This window comes from Lipomyces tetrasporus, assembly GCF_029532465.1.
Source record: "Lipomyces tetrasporus strain NRRL Y-64009 chromosome Unknown POJ06scaffold_2, whole genome shotgun sequence".
Lineage (NCBI taxonomy): Eukaryota > Fungi > Ascomycota > Lipomycetes > Lipomycetales > Lipomycetaceae > Lipomyces > Lipomyces tetrasporus.
The window spans coordinates 1,884,241-1,899,000 of record NW_026611597.1 but is presented as its reverse complement, the minus strand read 5'-3'; the positions used below and the strand labels follow the sequence as shown (position 1 = coordinate 1,899,000).

The 14,760-nt window shown below is 45.2% G+C and overlaps 5 protein-coding genes across 5 annotated transcripts; 3 read left to right on the top strand and 2 right to left on the bottom strand.

Moving 5' to 3' along the window:
• Positions 1 to 2,069: 2,069 nt before the first annotated feature.
• On the top strand, positions 2,070 to 3,184 carry POJ06DRAFT_246710 (ribosomal protein S19e). Its single transcript, XM_056186816.1, has 6 exons — positions 2,070 to 2,224; positions 2,297 to 2,352; positions 2,429 to 2,483; positions 2,554 to 2,590; positions 2,654 to 2,751; positions 2,813 to 3,184. Exons 1-6 carry the CDS (start codon positions 2,205 to 2,207, stop codon positions 2,985 to 2,987), a joined length of 441 nt encoding a protein of 146 aa, XP_056046591.1. The 5' UTR covers positions 2,070 to 2,204; the 3' UTR covers positions 2,988 to 3,184.
• POJ06DRAFT_246704 (IMP dehydrogenase/GMP reductase) lies at positions 3,185 to 5,543 on the bottom strand. The gene is made up of 4 exons (XM_056186815.1): positions 5,163 to 5,543; positions 4,992 to 5,113; positions 4,748 to 4,934; positions 3,185 to 4,554 (listed from the first exon to the last, which is right to left on the bottom strand). The coding sequence occupies exons 1-4, from the start codon at positions 5,326 to 5,328 to the stop codon at positions 3,440 to 3,442; spliced, it is 1,590 nt and encodes a 529-aa protein (XP_056046590.1). The 5' UTR covers positions 5,329 to 5,543; the 3' UTR covers positions 3,185 to 3,439.
• A 627-nt stretch (positions 5,544 to 6,170) lies between these two features.
• POJ06DRAFT_246698 (uncharacterized protein) lies at positions 6,171 to 11,830 on the top strand. The gene is made up of 13 exons (XM_056186814.1): positions 6,171 to 6,631; positions 6,681 to 6,816; positions 6,868 to 7,075; positions 7,129 to 7,432; positions 7,489 to 7,709; positions 7,758 to 9,493; positions 9,552 to 9,651; positions 9,710 to 10,223; positions 10,288 to 10,430; positions 10,484 to 10,839; positions 10,886 to 11,167; positions 11,225 to 11,512; positions 11,568 to 11,830. Exons 1-13 carry the CDS (start codon positions 6,427 to 6,429, stop codon positions 11,668 to 11,670), a joined length of 4,596 nt encoding a protein of 1,531 aa, XP_056046589.1. The 5' UTR covers positions 6,171 to 6,426; the 3' UTR covers positions 11,671 to 11,830.
• On the bottom strand, positions 11,831 to 13,298 carry POJ06DRAFT_246691 (uncharacterized protein). Its single transcript, XM_056186813.1, has one exon. The coding sequence runs from the start codon at positions 12,833 to 12,835 to the stop codon at positions 11,972 to 11,974; it is 864 nt and encodes a 287-aa protein (XP_056046588.1). The 5' UTR covers positions 12,836 to 13,298; the 3' UTR covers positions 11,831 to 11,971.
• Positions 13,299 to 13,387: 89 nt separating this feature from the next.
• On the top strand, positions 13,388 to 14,198 carry POJ06DRAFT_246689 (uncharacterized protein). Its single transcript, XM_056186812.1, has 2 exons — positions 13,388 to 13,487; positions 13,546 to 14,198. Exons 1-2 carry the CDS (start codon positions 13,485 to 13,487, stop codon positions 14,011 to 14,013), a joined length of 471 nt encoding a protein of 156 aa, XP_056046587.1. The 5' UTR covers positions 13,388 to 13,484; the 3' UTR covers positions 14,014 to 14,198.
• The last annotated feature ends 562 nt before the right edge of the window (positions 14,199 to 14,760 follow it).

The window sequence follows — 14,760 nt, the reverse complement described above, 5'->3', positions numbered from 1 at the left end:
CGTCCTGTCGTCGAGAGTTCCGACCTAGAGTCATGAGGGCGACTCATGATCGGTCATGGGCTCTTGTCTAAGCAGGTGATGTCGGGTTGAGAGTCAGAAGACAACATCTGACTTCTGACGGCCCCGAACGGGAGTGGTACAAGGCCTCGAAGGCCATACAGCATGTACATAGTTAAACCTTGTTGTTGCGGAGTCAGGGATATAAATTGACGGCTCCGCTCCTTGTTGTATGCTTCAAGAAATCGGATCTTGTTTTCCGCCCCATCAAGTTCTAGTCCAAGTCTTGCTGTCTCCGTGCTCAGTCGCCGTAACAATACTTTTGTTACCGGATTGTCGAATTTTCAATGCATTCCCTTATGAGTAAAAGCATACCTACATCAAATCATTGACAGGAGGTTGCATAGAGTGTAAGTATTCATGAACCGTGGGCGCAAGCATCTCGAAGTATCTGGCAGTTTGGTTCGGTTCAAAACATGACAGGATATTGCGGAATAGCGTTCCGACTAAGTAATATGCCCCAACCGGTTGGAGACCAAGCTTCAGGTTCTTTTTGTAATCCAAGAACGCGAATGTTTGCACAATCGCTCCAAACTGCCATTCGACACATTGTCGCACGCTACTCAATGACGTATTGAACGCCTGCTGTCCAGAGTTAAGGCAGCTCCTTTATACGGACCAATGACGCAGCCGTTAACGCCATAAGCAGGATCACCGTAGATGCAGTACATACTACCATTGACAATACATTTTCGCTCAAGGACAGTCCTGAGACCACTTGCATGGAGGAGGTATGCGTCATGTCTTCTACCAGAGTATGGACCGTCGATATGGACTATCAGCCCATCCGGAGTTACAACACTTTGGTATTTCAAGGCATGAGTGCACTATCATCATCTAGTATGCTTGTCACAATTTTAACGTCTAAGCAATCTTCTGACTAACCTTGTGTCCATTGTAGACCTCACGCTGATGCAAAGTTGGCCGACACATAGGTTGTACAGTACCATCTATAAATCCGAAGCAGTTGTCGAGCGCCGCTCCCTTACGATGGATAGCGTCCGCACAAGTTCGAAAAAATAATTCGTTGAAGTGTACATCATGCCAATAGAGCATTTGATGGAATCTATTGTATATATGCATGGCCGTGGCCCAAATCAGCTCGGTTAGTGCTGCCTACTTCGGCCGAATGTGACTACTAAGTCGTACAGTCTGTTTGGATACGCCAAGCGTCTACAGGGCGATAGATACAGTCAGCACATGTTGACCAAACGCGCAATTTCGTTAGTATACCTCAGCAGAAGACACAGCGCCTCTAATTTGTGCGCTTTGTAGCGACTCTCTGTAATGATAAACTCGGGAAGAAGAAGTTCCTCAGCAAGGATCTGCAGTTGCAACTTCGTAAACCTGAACTTAAGCCTAATATCATCGTCCAGCATATTATCAAGAGAGAGTCTCAAAGAAGGGATATGAATGTCATGCAGTCGTAGGCGGTCCCTCTTAAGAGCTCGGATTCGACGGCGATGACGGGTCCGTAGCTCAACAAATCTGCCTAAAGTGACCAGGATAGCCGAGACAGCATTAAGTATTAATGCTCTGTGGCCAAAGTACAGTCGACTATGATAGCTATCCATATCCATTTGTAATGTGAGATTACCGGCGATGGAGGGTGGATAAATCGCGTTCGGGCGGCTCAGGTGTCGAGACGCGCAACCAGAGTAAACAAAACATTCGGTCGCGTCGAACAGAGTAACCGCGCTACACCATATTTGATAGAGTTTTGAGTCTATTTGAGCTTTGCGTAAAATTCGCCGTAAATTTGATGCAGACACTCATTTCTCAAATTTACGGTGTGTGTAAGGCAAGGGTTATTTCAGCGTAAATTTGATTCCGTAAAAATGGTTGCAAAACCTTAGCAGTTGCCCCTATTATTCGGACGAGGAGTCGGGCGCAATTACTGTGGATTAGGGTTGAATTAATGCGCTGGCGCTTAGCTTCGCCGCTAAGATGGCATTAAAAGCTGACTTCGTATGCCCTACTTGAGTCGGTGGGATGTGACTGCTTCTGACAAAGCCCTACCTACCAAGCAAAATGACCACAACACGATTGGATTGAATTCAGCGAAATTAGTGAATGGCAGAGATCAGTACCAGCGTGAAGTTATCTGATTACACTCTCAAACATCACCACATTTAATTGTTATAATCATGCCTGGTGTTTCCGTTAGGTACGTCGTTTTTGCGACTTGCAGTATTGTTACTTGCGGTGAATTCTCAGGAGGCTAATATCGAGATTGCAGAGACGTTTCCGCACAGGAGTTCATTGTTGCCTACGCCCAGTTCCTCCAGCGTCAGGGTATGCAGTTTCAGAGATTCAGCATAGAATCAGTATATTTCCATAGTGGACGTGGATTCTAATGAATTTGAAATAGGCAAGCTGGAGGTCCCTGGTTATGTTGAGTTGGTCAAGACTAGCTCTGGCAATGAGTAAGGCGTCTCGATTGCGCGTTGTTTAAACAGCATGAAATTAGTTGGGATCTAACGCCGTATTTAACAGGCTTCCTCCTCAGGATTCCGACAAGTGGTTTTACATGGTATGTTGAGGTTGAAAAAGAGCTGCTGGATATATGATCGTGTATCAGGTTAACAAGCAACAGCGTGCCGCTTCCGTTGCGCGACACATTTATCTCCGCAAGTCCGTTGGTACCGGCAAGCTGAACAAGCTCTATGGTGGTACTATCAACCGCGGCTCAAGGTCAGTTACAGACGCGATGTGTAAGTTGGTCAAGGAGAATTATGGCTGAAAGATATTATAGGCCTTCGCATCACCGCGACGCCTCTGGTTCCGTCAACAGAAAGGTTCTGCAGGCTTTGGAGAAGATTGGTGTTTTGGAGGAAGGAAAGAATGGCCGGAAAATCTCCGAGGCCGGTCAGCGAGATTTGGATCGAATTGCTGGTGAGGTTTTCGCCGGTGCCCAGGACGAGGAATAAATATAGGCCGAGGCATATGTGGTTCGTTGTATTATAAGTCCAGAAAAGTCATCATTGTTATGCTTATGGGAATAATAAAAATTTGAAACTATTGTTTTATTAGTTCAAGATACGGCAAGGTCAGAGAGTTGTCTATCTTCGAACGATCTTTTGAATCGTTTCTGAGGTTCGTCGTTGTTATTGACCAGATGCAGATGTATAGGCTCGGAATGATCTTTATCGCCTTATTAAGATACCTATACATAACAAGATATAGCTGTATTGTTGGTGTGAGTACCAAACAATACATATATGATATACATTGCCAATCGCCTCCTGGCTTTGCTTTCAATTGGCCGATCAATCGCTTTTAATTCTCATTCAATAAAACATACCTAAAATGACAGAAATGAAAGAAACCCACAATCATTAACCATGTACCTAAGTGCTAATTTATTTTGACTAAACCTTTTTCAGTTGTGCAATCTCTTTTCATAAGAATACAGACCATGAACACCACCCTCAACCTGAGCCGACGCCGTTCTCAATTCAAATCTCACATCGCCATTGTCAACCTTCTGATGCAGCTCATTCAAGCTGCGGACTCCAATATCCTGAAGGCCATGCTGGAGACCAGCGATCAAGTACGGGACAAACTTGACAATCGAACCTCTATCGATAACGCTGCCGCTGACACCTTGTGCAACAAGAACCTTGTCACCCTCGGAGAAGTAACGAGCGGTGGCAGCGTTGTCGTTGGTGGACTGCTTCTCCATAGCATCGAGCGAGCCCATACCTCTGTATGCCTTCAATCGCTGACCCTCTCTATAGAAATACTGCCCAGGAGATTCGCTGGTGCCGGCCAACAGGCCACCCATCATGACAGCCGAAGCACCGAGCGCAAGAGCCTTGGTTATGTGGCCGACATTCTGGATGCCACCATCAGCAATAGTTGGGACACCAAACCTAGCAGCGAACTCGGAAACGGCGCGAACAGCAGTACCCTGGGGACGACCGACAGCCATAACCTCCTGAGTGATGCAAATACTGCCACTGCCCATACCGATTCTGAGGCCATCGGCACCAGCAGCGATCAAGCTTGCAGCCTGTTCACGAGTGACAACGTTGCCCGCAATGACCTCGAGATAGGGAAGCTCCTCCTTGATCCACTTGATCATCTCGATCTGAAAAACAGAATTGCCCTGGCTAGAGTCCAAGACAACAATATCGAGACCAGCAGCAGCGAGCTTTCGCAGCCTTTCCTTGTCGTCATGTCGAGTACCGATAGCAGCACCGCAGAGCAGCTGCTTCGAATCCGGAAGCTTGCTAGCTAGAGGATAGTGAAGATTCTTTTTCAAATCCGTGCGAGACAAGAGGGCCGTGAGATTACCATCCTTGTCAACAATAGGAAGCTTGCCCTTCTTAGATCGGCGAAGGAGCTCGTTAGCGTGAGGCAAGTCAATTCCCTCAGGGGCAGTGACGAGATCGGTGGTCATAACTTCCGCGACCGAGAGATCGTCCTGATCCAAGAACTGAATATCACGAGACGTAACAATACCGAGAAGTTTTCCGGGAACCTTTCCGTTCTCTGCGGATTAATCAGTCAGTACAAATGATAAACGTTCTGAGGCAATATAAATCTGCAGACTCTTGTAACATCAGCAACAAAATAAGTCTCCCCATGACCGGTTACAGTCGAAATACGGTAGAACGAAAGTTATTAAATAGGTTGGAACATCATATGCGAGTCTAAAAATGTTGGACTAGAAAATAATACGTACCAGTGACGGGGAAACCAGCGAAGCCCAGCTTCTCCTTCAAGTCTTTTACCTCAGAAATTTTGTTGCACGGAGAAAGGACAACGGGATCAGAAATGAAGCCGTTCTCATACTTCTTGACTTTCCGAACCAGCTCAGCCTGCTCATCCGCAGAGCAGTTATGGTGGATGATACCAACACCACCAAGAAGCTACAAACCCTTAGCCATTTGCAGTCCATCGATGCTTTTAAGACAAGAAATACGTACAGCCATGTAGATAGCCATATCGGACTCTGTGACAGTGTCCATAGGGGACGACACAAATGGGGTCTTCAAGGTAATCTTCTTGGTGATCTTCGTCTCAAGACCGACCTCGTTTGAGGGGAAATCTTTTCATCCTTCAGCTCGCGAACCATCACGCGACTGGATACAACATACCAATCTTTCCAGGCAGCAGAAGGAAATCATTGTACGTCAAGCCGCCATGAAGTTTGGAGTTCATTAGCGAACTAACGTCCAGACCATCGGGCTCCTTATATTGCTGGAGAGCTTTCAGAGCCGTGCGGTAGTCCTCGTAGAGATGCGACTCGTCAACAGAAACCATTTTATCAAATCGTAAGAATGTTGCAGAGGACGTAGGCGTTGCAAATGAGCTATCGAACGATAGGCAACAACAAGAATCCGATTAGGAGCGGGATAAAGGGAAAGACTTTACCAAGAAAAGGAAAAGAGAGGAAAATTTCGGAGCCTCCGACATGCACAGCAATATATAAGCAACCTGGCCGCACGCCAGAAAATTTTCGCCGGTTGGGAGTTTTGGGTGCCCGCACACGGTTAAGCCGCTGCGAGTTCCTACGGCAATCGTCAACTTACCGTGCGGCTAATCCTGTTTTAGGTCTTCAGACACCAGCAACCTACCATATGTCGTCTGCAGGACTCTTTATGATCTCGGCAATGTGGAAGTGCATTATTATGATGAAATTGTAGAATTATTTGACGTGCGTCATGGGCTCACATACTCCTGTTGCTATTATTACGCCAGCTAACTGAGTAAGTGGAAACATCTTTAAATCATTACGTAACATTACTTCATTTGCTCTTTACAATGGGACAAACGGGAATTTCGCGGACATCGCCAGTGATTCTGGTTCTGACAAGTGCATGGACATTTATAAAATTAACGCAAAACCTTGCCTTGCCACAGGTGGCTATCGGGATAGGGTTACTATTTGTATTTGCCAGACTACATGCAGTCAAACAAAACCAAACCTCGTTAAGCCGATGTAATCTGGGCATCAATTTTTGATCGTAATACCGAGGTACTAAACTTGATTAGGAATGCAATCGTTATAACAAAACTGATTTTTCACCAGTTTTAGAACCAGATTTTATAACGATAAATCGGGGATCGAGTATCGTTATAGCGAGGTTCTCTCTGGGTTAGGGCTTTGACTGCTAAATTGGGCTGGCCTTGTTGATTGTTTACAATCGCACGCATCTCCGCGCGTCGAACCTCAACTGCGTCATAGCCTGTACAACTACGCGGCCAAACTGGAAGTTTCTTAGCACAGCATTGAATTTACAACGTGACTAATTAACAGTCTCGTCTTGTCCCTATTCGCGTCTACGTGAATAAGACGTCTGTTCGAAATCGGATTCAGATTTAGCGTAACATATTGGCGGCAATTGCAATCTAGTCGAGATGTCAGGGCCACTAACGCCCATAACATCGTCTCACATAAATTCAAGTCCCGCTAAGACTGGGCTTGGTCGATTGAAGGATATTGATGATTTGTCAGCTTTGAAATTGAGCAGCATTGATCACTTTCGAAATCTAGCCCAAAGCGCCATTGGTGGATCCGAGCTCACCATTCCAGGTGTGACGACAGAATCCGAGGATGTTACCGGTGAGTTATATGGGTTAAATAGATATTAATCATGCCTGATTGTCGTTAGGATTACAAGGTCGTATCCGGCTTCAGAAGACAAGAAACGCGGACAGTTCTATTAGTATGTCTAGAAATTGGATGGACAAGCAACGGAAGGTGCTGCAAGCTTACGAGTACCTGTGTCACATTGGCGAAGCTAAAGAGTAGGTTGTAGTAACACTATATTCTAGCCGGCTGATCTGACGATCACTCAGATGGATTGAAGCGTGCGTCGGAGAAGGCATTCCGGCCGTTGTTGAGCTCGAAGAAGCTCTGCGAGACGGCGTTATCCTTGCCCAGGTAGCGAAGGTGTTCGCTCCGCATCTGGTTAAGAAGATTTTTCGCGCTCCCAAACTCCAATGGTTGCACTCTAATAATATTCATATATTCTTCAGATTTTTGGATGAAGTTGAAATGCCGGAGGTGAATCTCGCTAAGTGCCCTTATTGCCCTTGGTCTAGCTAATATGCTGCTAGCTCTTCCGATTTGAATTTACTGATCTCTACGACAAGAAGAATATCCCGAAGGTGATCTATTGCATCCACGCGCTAAGTTACATATTGTCATCGAATGGACTAGCACCAGAAATCGATGACCTGGTCGGCAAACTGGAATTCTCTGAAGATGAAATTCGCGACACTCAAAGAGGCCTTGATGCCGCTGGTATTAGTTTGCCTAACTTTAAGGCTGTCGTTCGGCACTTTGATGACTCCGACACTCCGACTTCTCGACGACCCTCTATTCCACATGACCCGGTATCAAAAGAAAGCGAAGAGGAGAGTACGTGATGAAATACTGACTGAAATTTATACATTTTACAAAGTTAACGGATATAGGACTTGAGCGTGAACTTATTGACTCACTCGACAGCGTTATATTACTTCAATCCGTTATTCGGGGGTCAATTGAGCGATCCCTACTGCGGTCAAGATGGGAACGTCTGGAGGGCTTCGAACCGTTCATAGTTGATATGCAGGCACGCATCCGAGGCGCTCACACCCGATTGAATTTTCGATCCTTATGGGCTAGACACGAGCAAAACACGTTTGCCGTTGAAGTTAGTATTAACACCTTTGATAGAGTGACCACGACTGATGAAGTCTAGCTGCAAACTTACGTTAGACGTTTCTTGGTTCAGCAAAAGCTCGCCGGGAAACTTAATGAAATTGAAAGTAATCGACGCATTCTCGTGCATGTGCAAGCTGGAATTAGAGGAGCTGCGGTCAGAAAACGAATCGAGATTGCAAATCGTCGTTTATACCGAGAACAACACTCAATCGTCCAGCTTCAAAGTTTTTCTAGGCGGTTTTTACGGGATGTACGCAGAAAACGAGATACGGCGGCTATTGATAATAAGAAAACGTCCATTTTGGACCTTCAGGCATATGTTCGAGGGTGCCTTCTCAGACGAGAGCTCGACAAGACAATGATTGACCTTCACAACGACAAAACAATAAATAGAGTTCGCGAATTACAGAGTATCATACGGGGTTCGACATATAGAATGAAGTTGGATAGAGTTAAAGCTGAACTGCAATTCGCTCTCTCTCGACTTGACGACCTGAAGGCTCGAATACGGGGTTCACTTGTGCGTGCAAATATAACCGCGGATTGCTTTGGTCTCATAGAATTTGGTGAAAAGATTCCAGTACTGCAATCACGTATTCGAGGTATGCTAACAAGACGGAACATCTATGAAATCGTGGCAGAAATGCAAGACTCTCTTTCCGAACTGGTGCTGTTGCAATCTGAGAGTCGAGGGGCATTGGTGCGGGATAGCGTCAACGGTCAACGGGATCGATTATCGGAATGTGTGGACAATATTCTCATTCTGCAGAGCCATATTCGTGGGGTCCGAGGACGATTTCAGTATTATCATGCTCTACGATCAGTTGATGAGACCGAGGACGTAGTAGTTATTCCTCTGCAGTCCCTCATTCGAGGAAGTCTGGTCCGTGATCAATATTTCGCCATAATTGGCCGTCTAAGCAAGCATGCAGAAGTTATAATAAATCTTCAGTCGTTAATTCGAGGTGCACTGTTGCGAGCGGACTACAGAATCTTTACGCGCGACCTGGAGTCGGAGACAGGCTCGGTATCAGAGCTTCAGACACTGGCTAGAGGAGCTATTGTCCGGAGGAAATTTAATGAGCGTAGGAAACAATTCGAAAAGAACATGGGCGAAGTCATTAAGATTCAGAGTTTTATCCGGGCCAAGCAGCAATCACGGGCGTACAAGGCATTGACGTCTGGCAAGAATCCGCCGTTAGCTACAGTCAAGAATTTTATCCATCTACTTACCGACAGTGATCTTGACTTTGAAGAGGAAGTGGAGTTCGAGAAATTGCGAAAGCAGGTGGTGGACGAAGTTCACAGGAATGAGCAGTTGGAACAGTTTATTGATCAATTGGACGTCAAGATAGCATTGCTTGTCAAAAACAAGATCACTTTAGATGAAGTTATAAAGCATCAGCATGGAGCTATGCCCAAGAGCTGGTCAAGCAGTAATAGCGATCCATTTGATCTGAAATCACTAAACAAGGCATCCAGACGCCGTCTTGAACTGTATCAAGGCTTGTTCTTCGTGCTGCAGACTCAGCCGGCTTATTTGTGTCGTTTATTCAATGGAATCAAGGAAATCAGAGTAACTGAAATGGACATGAAATCGGTGGAAAGCTGTATTATGTCTTTGTTTGGTTATGCTCAAAATCGAAGGGAGGAATTCTTTCTGCTGAAACTGATATCGCAATCTATGTGTGAAACTCTCAAAATGACCGATTCAATACAAGAATTTGTCAAGAGCAACTATATGTGGACCCGGCTGCTATCGTCATACACTCGGTCTGTGCAATAGGGAAGCCCGATGCGGAACATAGAACATGTAACTAACTGTCGCTAGGGGACCTGCTGAGAGACAGTATTTATGTGAATTGGTAGGACCTCTGGTAAAGTCGATTATCAGGGAAGAAGATATGGACTTGGAAACTGATCCCCTGACGGTATGGAACATGACGGGGAATGACTGTTTGCGACGGGTGATGCTGACCTTTGTTCTAGATATATCACGCGTCCATTAACAATGAGGAACTGATGACTGGAAAACGCAGCACAAGAGATCATAATGTGGTGGTAGACGTGGCCATTCGAGATCCGGGGACAAGGGCAACTTATATCAAGAACCTTCAATGCCTCCGTGATTTTGTGGTGCAGTTTCTCAAGATGCTCACTCAAAATGTTGATAGCATGCCTTACGGTATCAGATACCTGGGTCGTGAGTTGTTTGCTAGCTTGCAGAAATCGTTTCCCTCAGAAACAGAGGATAGACTACTCAGCGTGACAGGAAATATTCTGTACTATCGATACATGAACGCCGCTGTTGTCGCTCCCGACATGGTTGGAATTCATAACAGTCCTCTTACTCAATTGCAGAAAAAGAACCTTAGTCAACTCGGTAGAATAATTACCCAGGTTTCCACAGGCAAACTCTTTACAGAGGAATACGTGTTTTTGCAGCCGTTGAATGTGAACCTTACGGCATATATTACAGATATGAGGGAGACTGTTCGCGAATGTATTCGATACCGATATGATATTGATGCTTCAAATATATCACTGCGTACTGACGATTTATGCAGTAATACATGTCCCGGATCCGGAGGTTAATTTTGATCTTGATCAGTTCGACGACTTGACCGCGACCAAACGCCCCACTTTATACGTTAAGATGACGGATATTCATTTCCTGCATTCGATTTTGATCAAGTATCTTGAGTTTATGGTAGGTCCTATAAAGTGCTGCATTTCTGTCTATACCTAACAATTGAGGTGCAGGCGCCTGACCAATCCGATCCTCTGAAGGATGCGGTTAAAGAATTGGGGCCGGTGCCTAGTACTTCGAATGAGATCCTCAACATTTCTCGGTTAACGGAGGTGAAGCTTGATCTAAATCCTGGATTCATAAGAGTAGAAGATCCGGAATCCGAGGTCAATTCTCTTACGACAGAGGCAAAGCGTTGTTTGCTCTACGTCATTCGAGTGCAGACCGGTAGCAACCTTCTTGAGATTCTGATCAAACAGGTCACCGATGAAGATGAGCGAAAGTACCGTGTACTACTTGCCGAAGAACAGGAATCCAAGTCGGGAGCTACATCCTACTCGTCGGATAATTCTTTGGGTGATCTGAGCCAGTATGCTCATATCTTCTTATGCAATGCTGTAGCTGACGGCGTCTAGATTAACATACCGAGATCTCAAGGTTATAGCTCTAGAGAAGGTCATTGAGCTTGAAAATCTCGGCAAAATTACGCGAAAAAATCATTTTCAGGATTTGCTCAATTCGATCGCAACTGATATCCGAACGAAGAGAAATCGGCGGATTCGTCGGCAGAAGGAGCTTGAAAGTGTTACTCAGACTGTTGGCCATTTGGCAGATAAAGAACAATATTTGCGAACGCAGCTTCGAAGTTATAATGATTATATAGAACAGGCTATGTCAACATTGCAGGCCAAAAAAGGGTATGAGAATGTTGTTGCGAGAATGTGGCTGGGAGTGGATCGCTAAATCTTCATTAGAAAGCGCAAGGCGATTTTGCCATTTACAAAGCAATACTTTCATATGCGAGAACTGCAGAAGACGGGTCGCGTTCCTAAATTCGGATCATTTAAATACTCTGCATCCAAGCTGTTCGAGAAAGGGGTACTTACAGAGGTTGTGGGCTTCATCGATAAGCAGTATGACAAGATAGACTTCACGATATCGTCAGATCAAGTCGGTGTATTCTTTGTTGAGGCGTCGCAGGGTTCAATAGCACTGCCTGCCGGCAGCGTGGAGCTTACATTGGATGAGCTACTAGACAAGCAGTATGTCACTTGTTAACAGTCAGTAATTTGAAGGGAATGTTGCTGACTTTTTAAGGTATAACAATCAACAATATCTGAAATTATTTGACGACATGGCGATTTTTAATACAAACATACTACTCCATTTAATATTCAAGAAATTTTATAGAGACGGTTAGTTGATGAGTGCGAAAAAATTTGACGTCTTGATGTTTATATTACGCTATGCATATTGTGTCGTACTACGATTCCAAGAATGTTTGAATGCAAAGTTAGCACAGGGAAGGTTATAGTCATGTGATCTATAGAGGTACAAGCAAAAATATATAATTGATTTGTACTGCAACAATAGTAATATGATCCCTAGAATACAAACTCAGTCCTTACCAACCAATATGGTAAAACTAAGAAAGACTGACTGGGCTGAATAACTCAACTCCCATCATAAAACCCAACGTAATGTATAGCGTCTGCTTAAAGTTATCGGAATGCATTTGTAGGAGATGTAGGTGTTCCATATTGGCCGGTATGATGCATGTGAGAGAAAGCATTTACCTCCGTCCCATTAGAAGGATGGCCAATAACATTGTCCCCAGAGTCTCTGCCCGCTGTAGTCGTCAAAACCTCGATTTGCTGTTTCAGCTGTGATATTTGCAAAGCCTGCTCGCGAATTGCACTCGTTAACGTCACTTCTAAAGATTGCACAGTGCGCATTAAACTGGACATTTGCTCGTAAAGTTCTGGAGCAATTTGGTGGAGATGATCTTTTGAAGTCAAGTGAGTGCTTTTCCTTTTTGATGGCCTTTTCTTGGGAATCGACTTTGGGAGCTCCGACATTAACTGCGGGTCTGTTGCAGGCTGTACTGTAATACCAGTCGGAATCGGTGAACCTAGCATAGCTTGGTGATCGGGTTCAGCGGAATGGTCCAGTACCCGAGTCATATCGTAATTGCGATTATCAACAATGTCGTCAACATGATCGAGCCCTTGTGGCATCTGGTGGATATCAAGTTGATGATGAGAAGGAGGTGTAGAGGACTTTTCTGATTTCCGCCGTCGATGTTCTGGCTCTTCATTTTCCGCCAGCGAATCAAGCAATGCCTTTAGCGTCTCACCTCGAGGATGCGCGTGTAAATTGATGCCACTCGCTCGTTGTTCTTCGTATAGATTGACAATAGCGCTTACATATGCCTTGACTGTATTTTTGGAAAGTTTTGACGGCTCAGACGGTGTCATTCCGCTGCGCTTCCTCGACGCGCTCTCAGTTGGAGCAGCCCCACCGCTCTCGATGCGTTTTTGACGCTTCGCCGTCCGGCTGAGCACGCAATTCATCAAGAATACCATTAATTTATCCTCGTATACAAGGTAACGGTCGTCATACTTCTTCTCATCGCAAAAGTCCTTCACTCAACTATTAGCTTAGCCACAACGAATAGAGTCAACAACATACCCGCCATTCTTGCTGTTTCGAAGTATATGCCCTTACAGTTCCCGCAGCAACCGGCTTAGTATCATCCCTCCCTCGCCGCCGGACTTCTTGTCGCGGTGGGTCTTGCAAGTTCTTCAGTCGTAGCAGGGTATCAGGTTGCACGCGAAATAATGGAGATGGTGCCGAGTCACGGTCGATGGCCGTGGCTGCGTTCATTTTCCTGTTGATCGACTTGATCCGGAAATGGTCTAATGTAACCCCCCAATCTTAGAAGTAGTGAGCTAAATACTTGTTTCTGTCGTTCTGCCTCCTTGTTGTAATGAAATTATGCGGGTTGAAGATGAGCTATTTGGAGCGGACACACATCTCCAATCTCACGAGTGATGAATTCGCGGGTGTTGTACCACTGGAGGTCCCGAATTTGAGTTTGATCTCGTCTCTGTTGACGAGATTTGTGACTAGGCCGGACAAAATCCTATAACAGAAATCACGGATTATTAGCAGATTCATTAATGGCGCAGATAGCTTTGTTTTTATAGGGATTATTTTATATTGATTATCACAATGGTAGGTAGTTGCGTCCAGATTCTATAACTCCTATGGCTGATTGCTACTTGTTTTCTAGCCTCGATCAAGTTCAGTACCATGCACCATTAAAGTCAAGAATGGGACGCAGACTGTTATGCTATTATTATTAGAGTCCAATACATTCTCAGAGCTGAAGATACATCTATTAAAAGCTATTAGGGATACGTGGGTCAACCAGTCAGCCGCAGCCAGCGCTGAAAATGGTATAAGTATTCCGGAGCCGTCATTCGCTACGATTCAACACACGGCTGGCATAGAGAAACACGGAGAGGAGGATGACAAAATCGCTACAGTGCTGCCTGGCTTGGACGAAATACACGTGGCGTCACCGCTGGACACGGCCGATTTATCCAAAGGTTGGAAAGAGATCAGCAATGACAATGCGAGCAGTATAATAGGGTCGCTTGGAATTAGTGATGGAAGCGTTCTTGCGTATAGAATAGGCGACGAAGAGAACGACTTTGGCGTGGAGTTCCCATCGCTTGATGAAGATAATGACGATTAAATGGACGGCAGTATCGCTAGGTTAAGCATTGGTTATGAACTTGCCAGAGAGGATATTCAATTCCTGGGTCTGTATGTATTGTTTTGTAAATCATGATCACATAAATCTGTTTGCGAAGAGAGTGTTTTGCATCACATCACCACCAGTCCGTCGTACAAAAAGATATATTTTATATGTATATTCATACTCCGCCTGGTCCACATATCGTACTGCACGATTTTGTAAGCCAACTCCGCACGTTTTCTCATCTCTATCTTGGACTGGCTAATGCACAGAGGACCTGGGTTTCACGCTGTTGCTCAAATTGCGGTTGGTCATCCAGCTCGGTGCTTCTTGTCATATTGACGATTGGACTGCGTAATTCGACGGTCGTGGTACAGGGACGGAACAAAAGACGGCGAACAACCTGAGGCAAGCTACCTCGCGCCGGGGCAGAATACAGAAGGATGCCGAGAACTGAGCGACTAACAGAGGCGGACACAGGGGAGTACGATTTGGAGATGCCTTCTCAAGGGCATTGCAGTAAAAGCGCCTTTAACACCCCCTTTAAACAATTTGGACCGCAGTTGCATTGGCACATTATGGCTTCTAATGCATTCTCCAATGAAATGCAGTAAATGACAGTAATTTATTTCAGTATTACCAAGTGCCATTTAGGGTTCAAGTTGAAGCTGTGCACGTCACAAACCTCAACAGAGGAGGTAGAACATTCCTCTGCGGGCACAATTAGCAGTTCAAAGTCTAGTG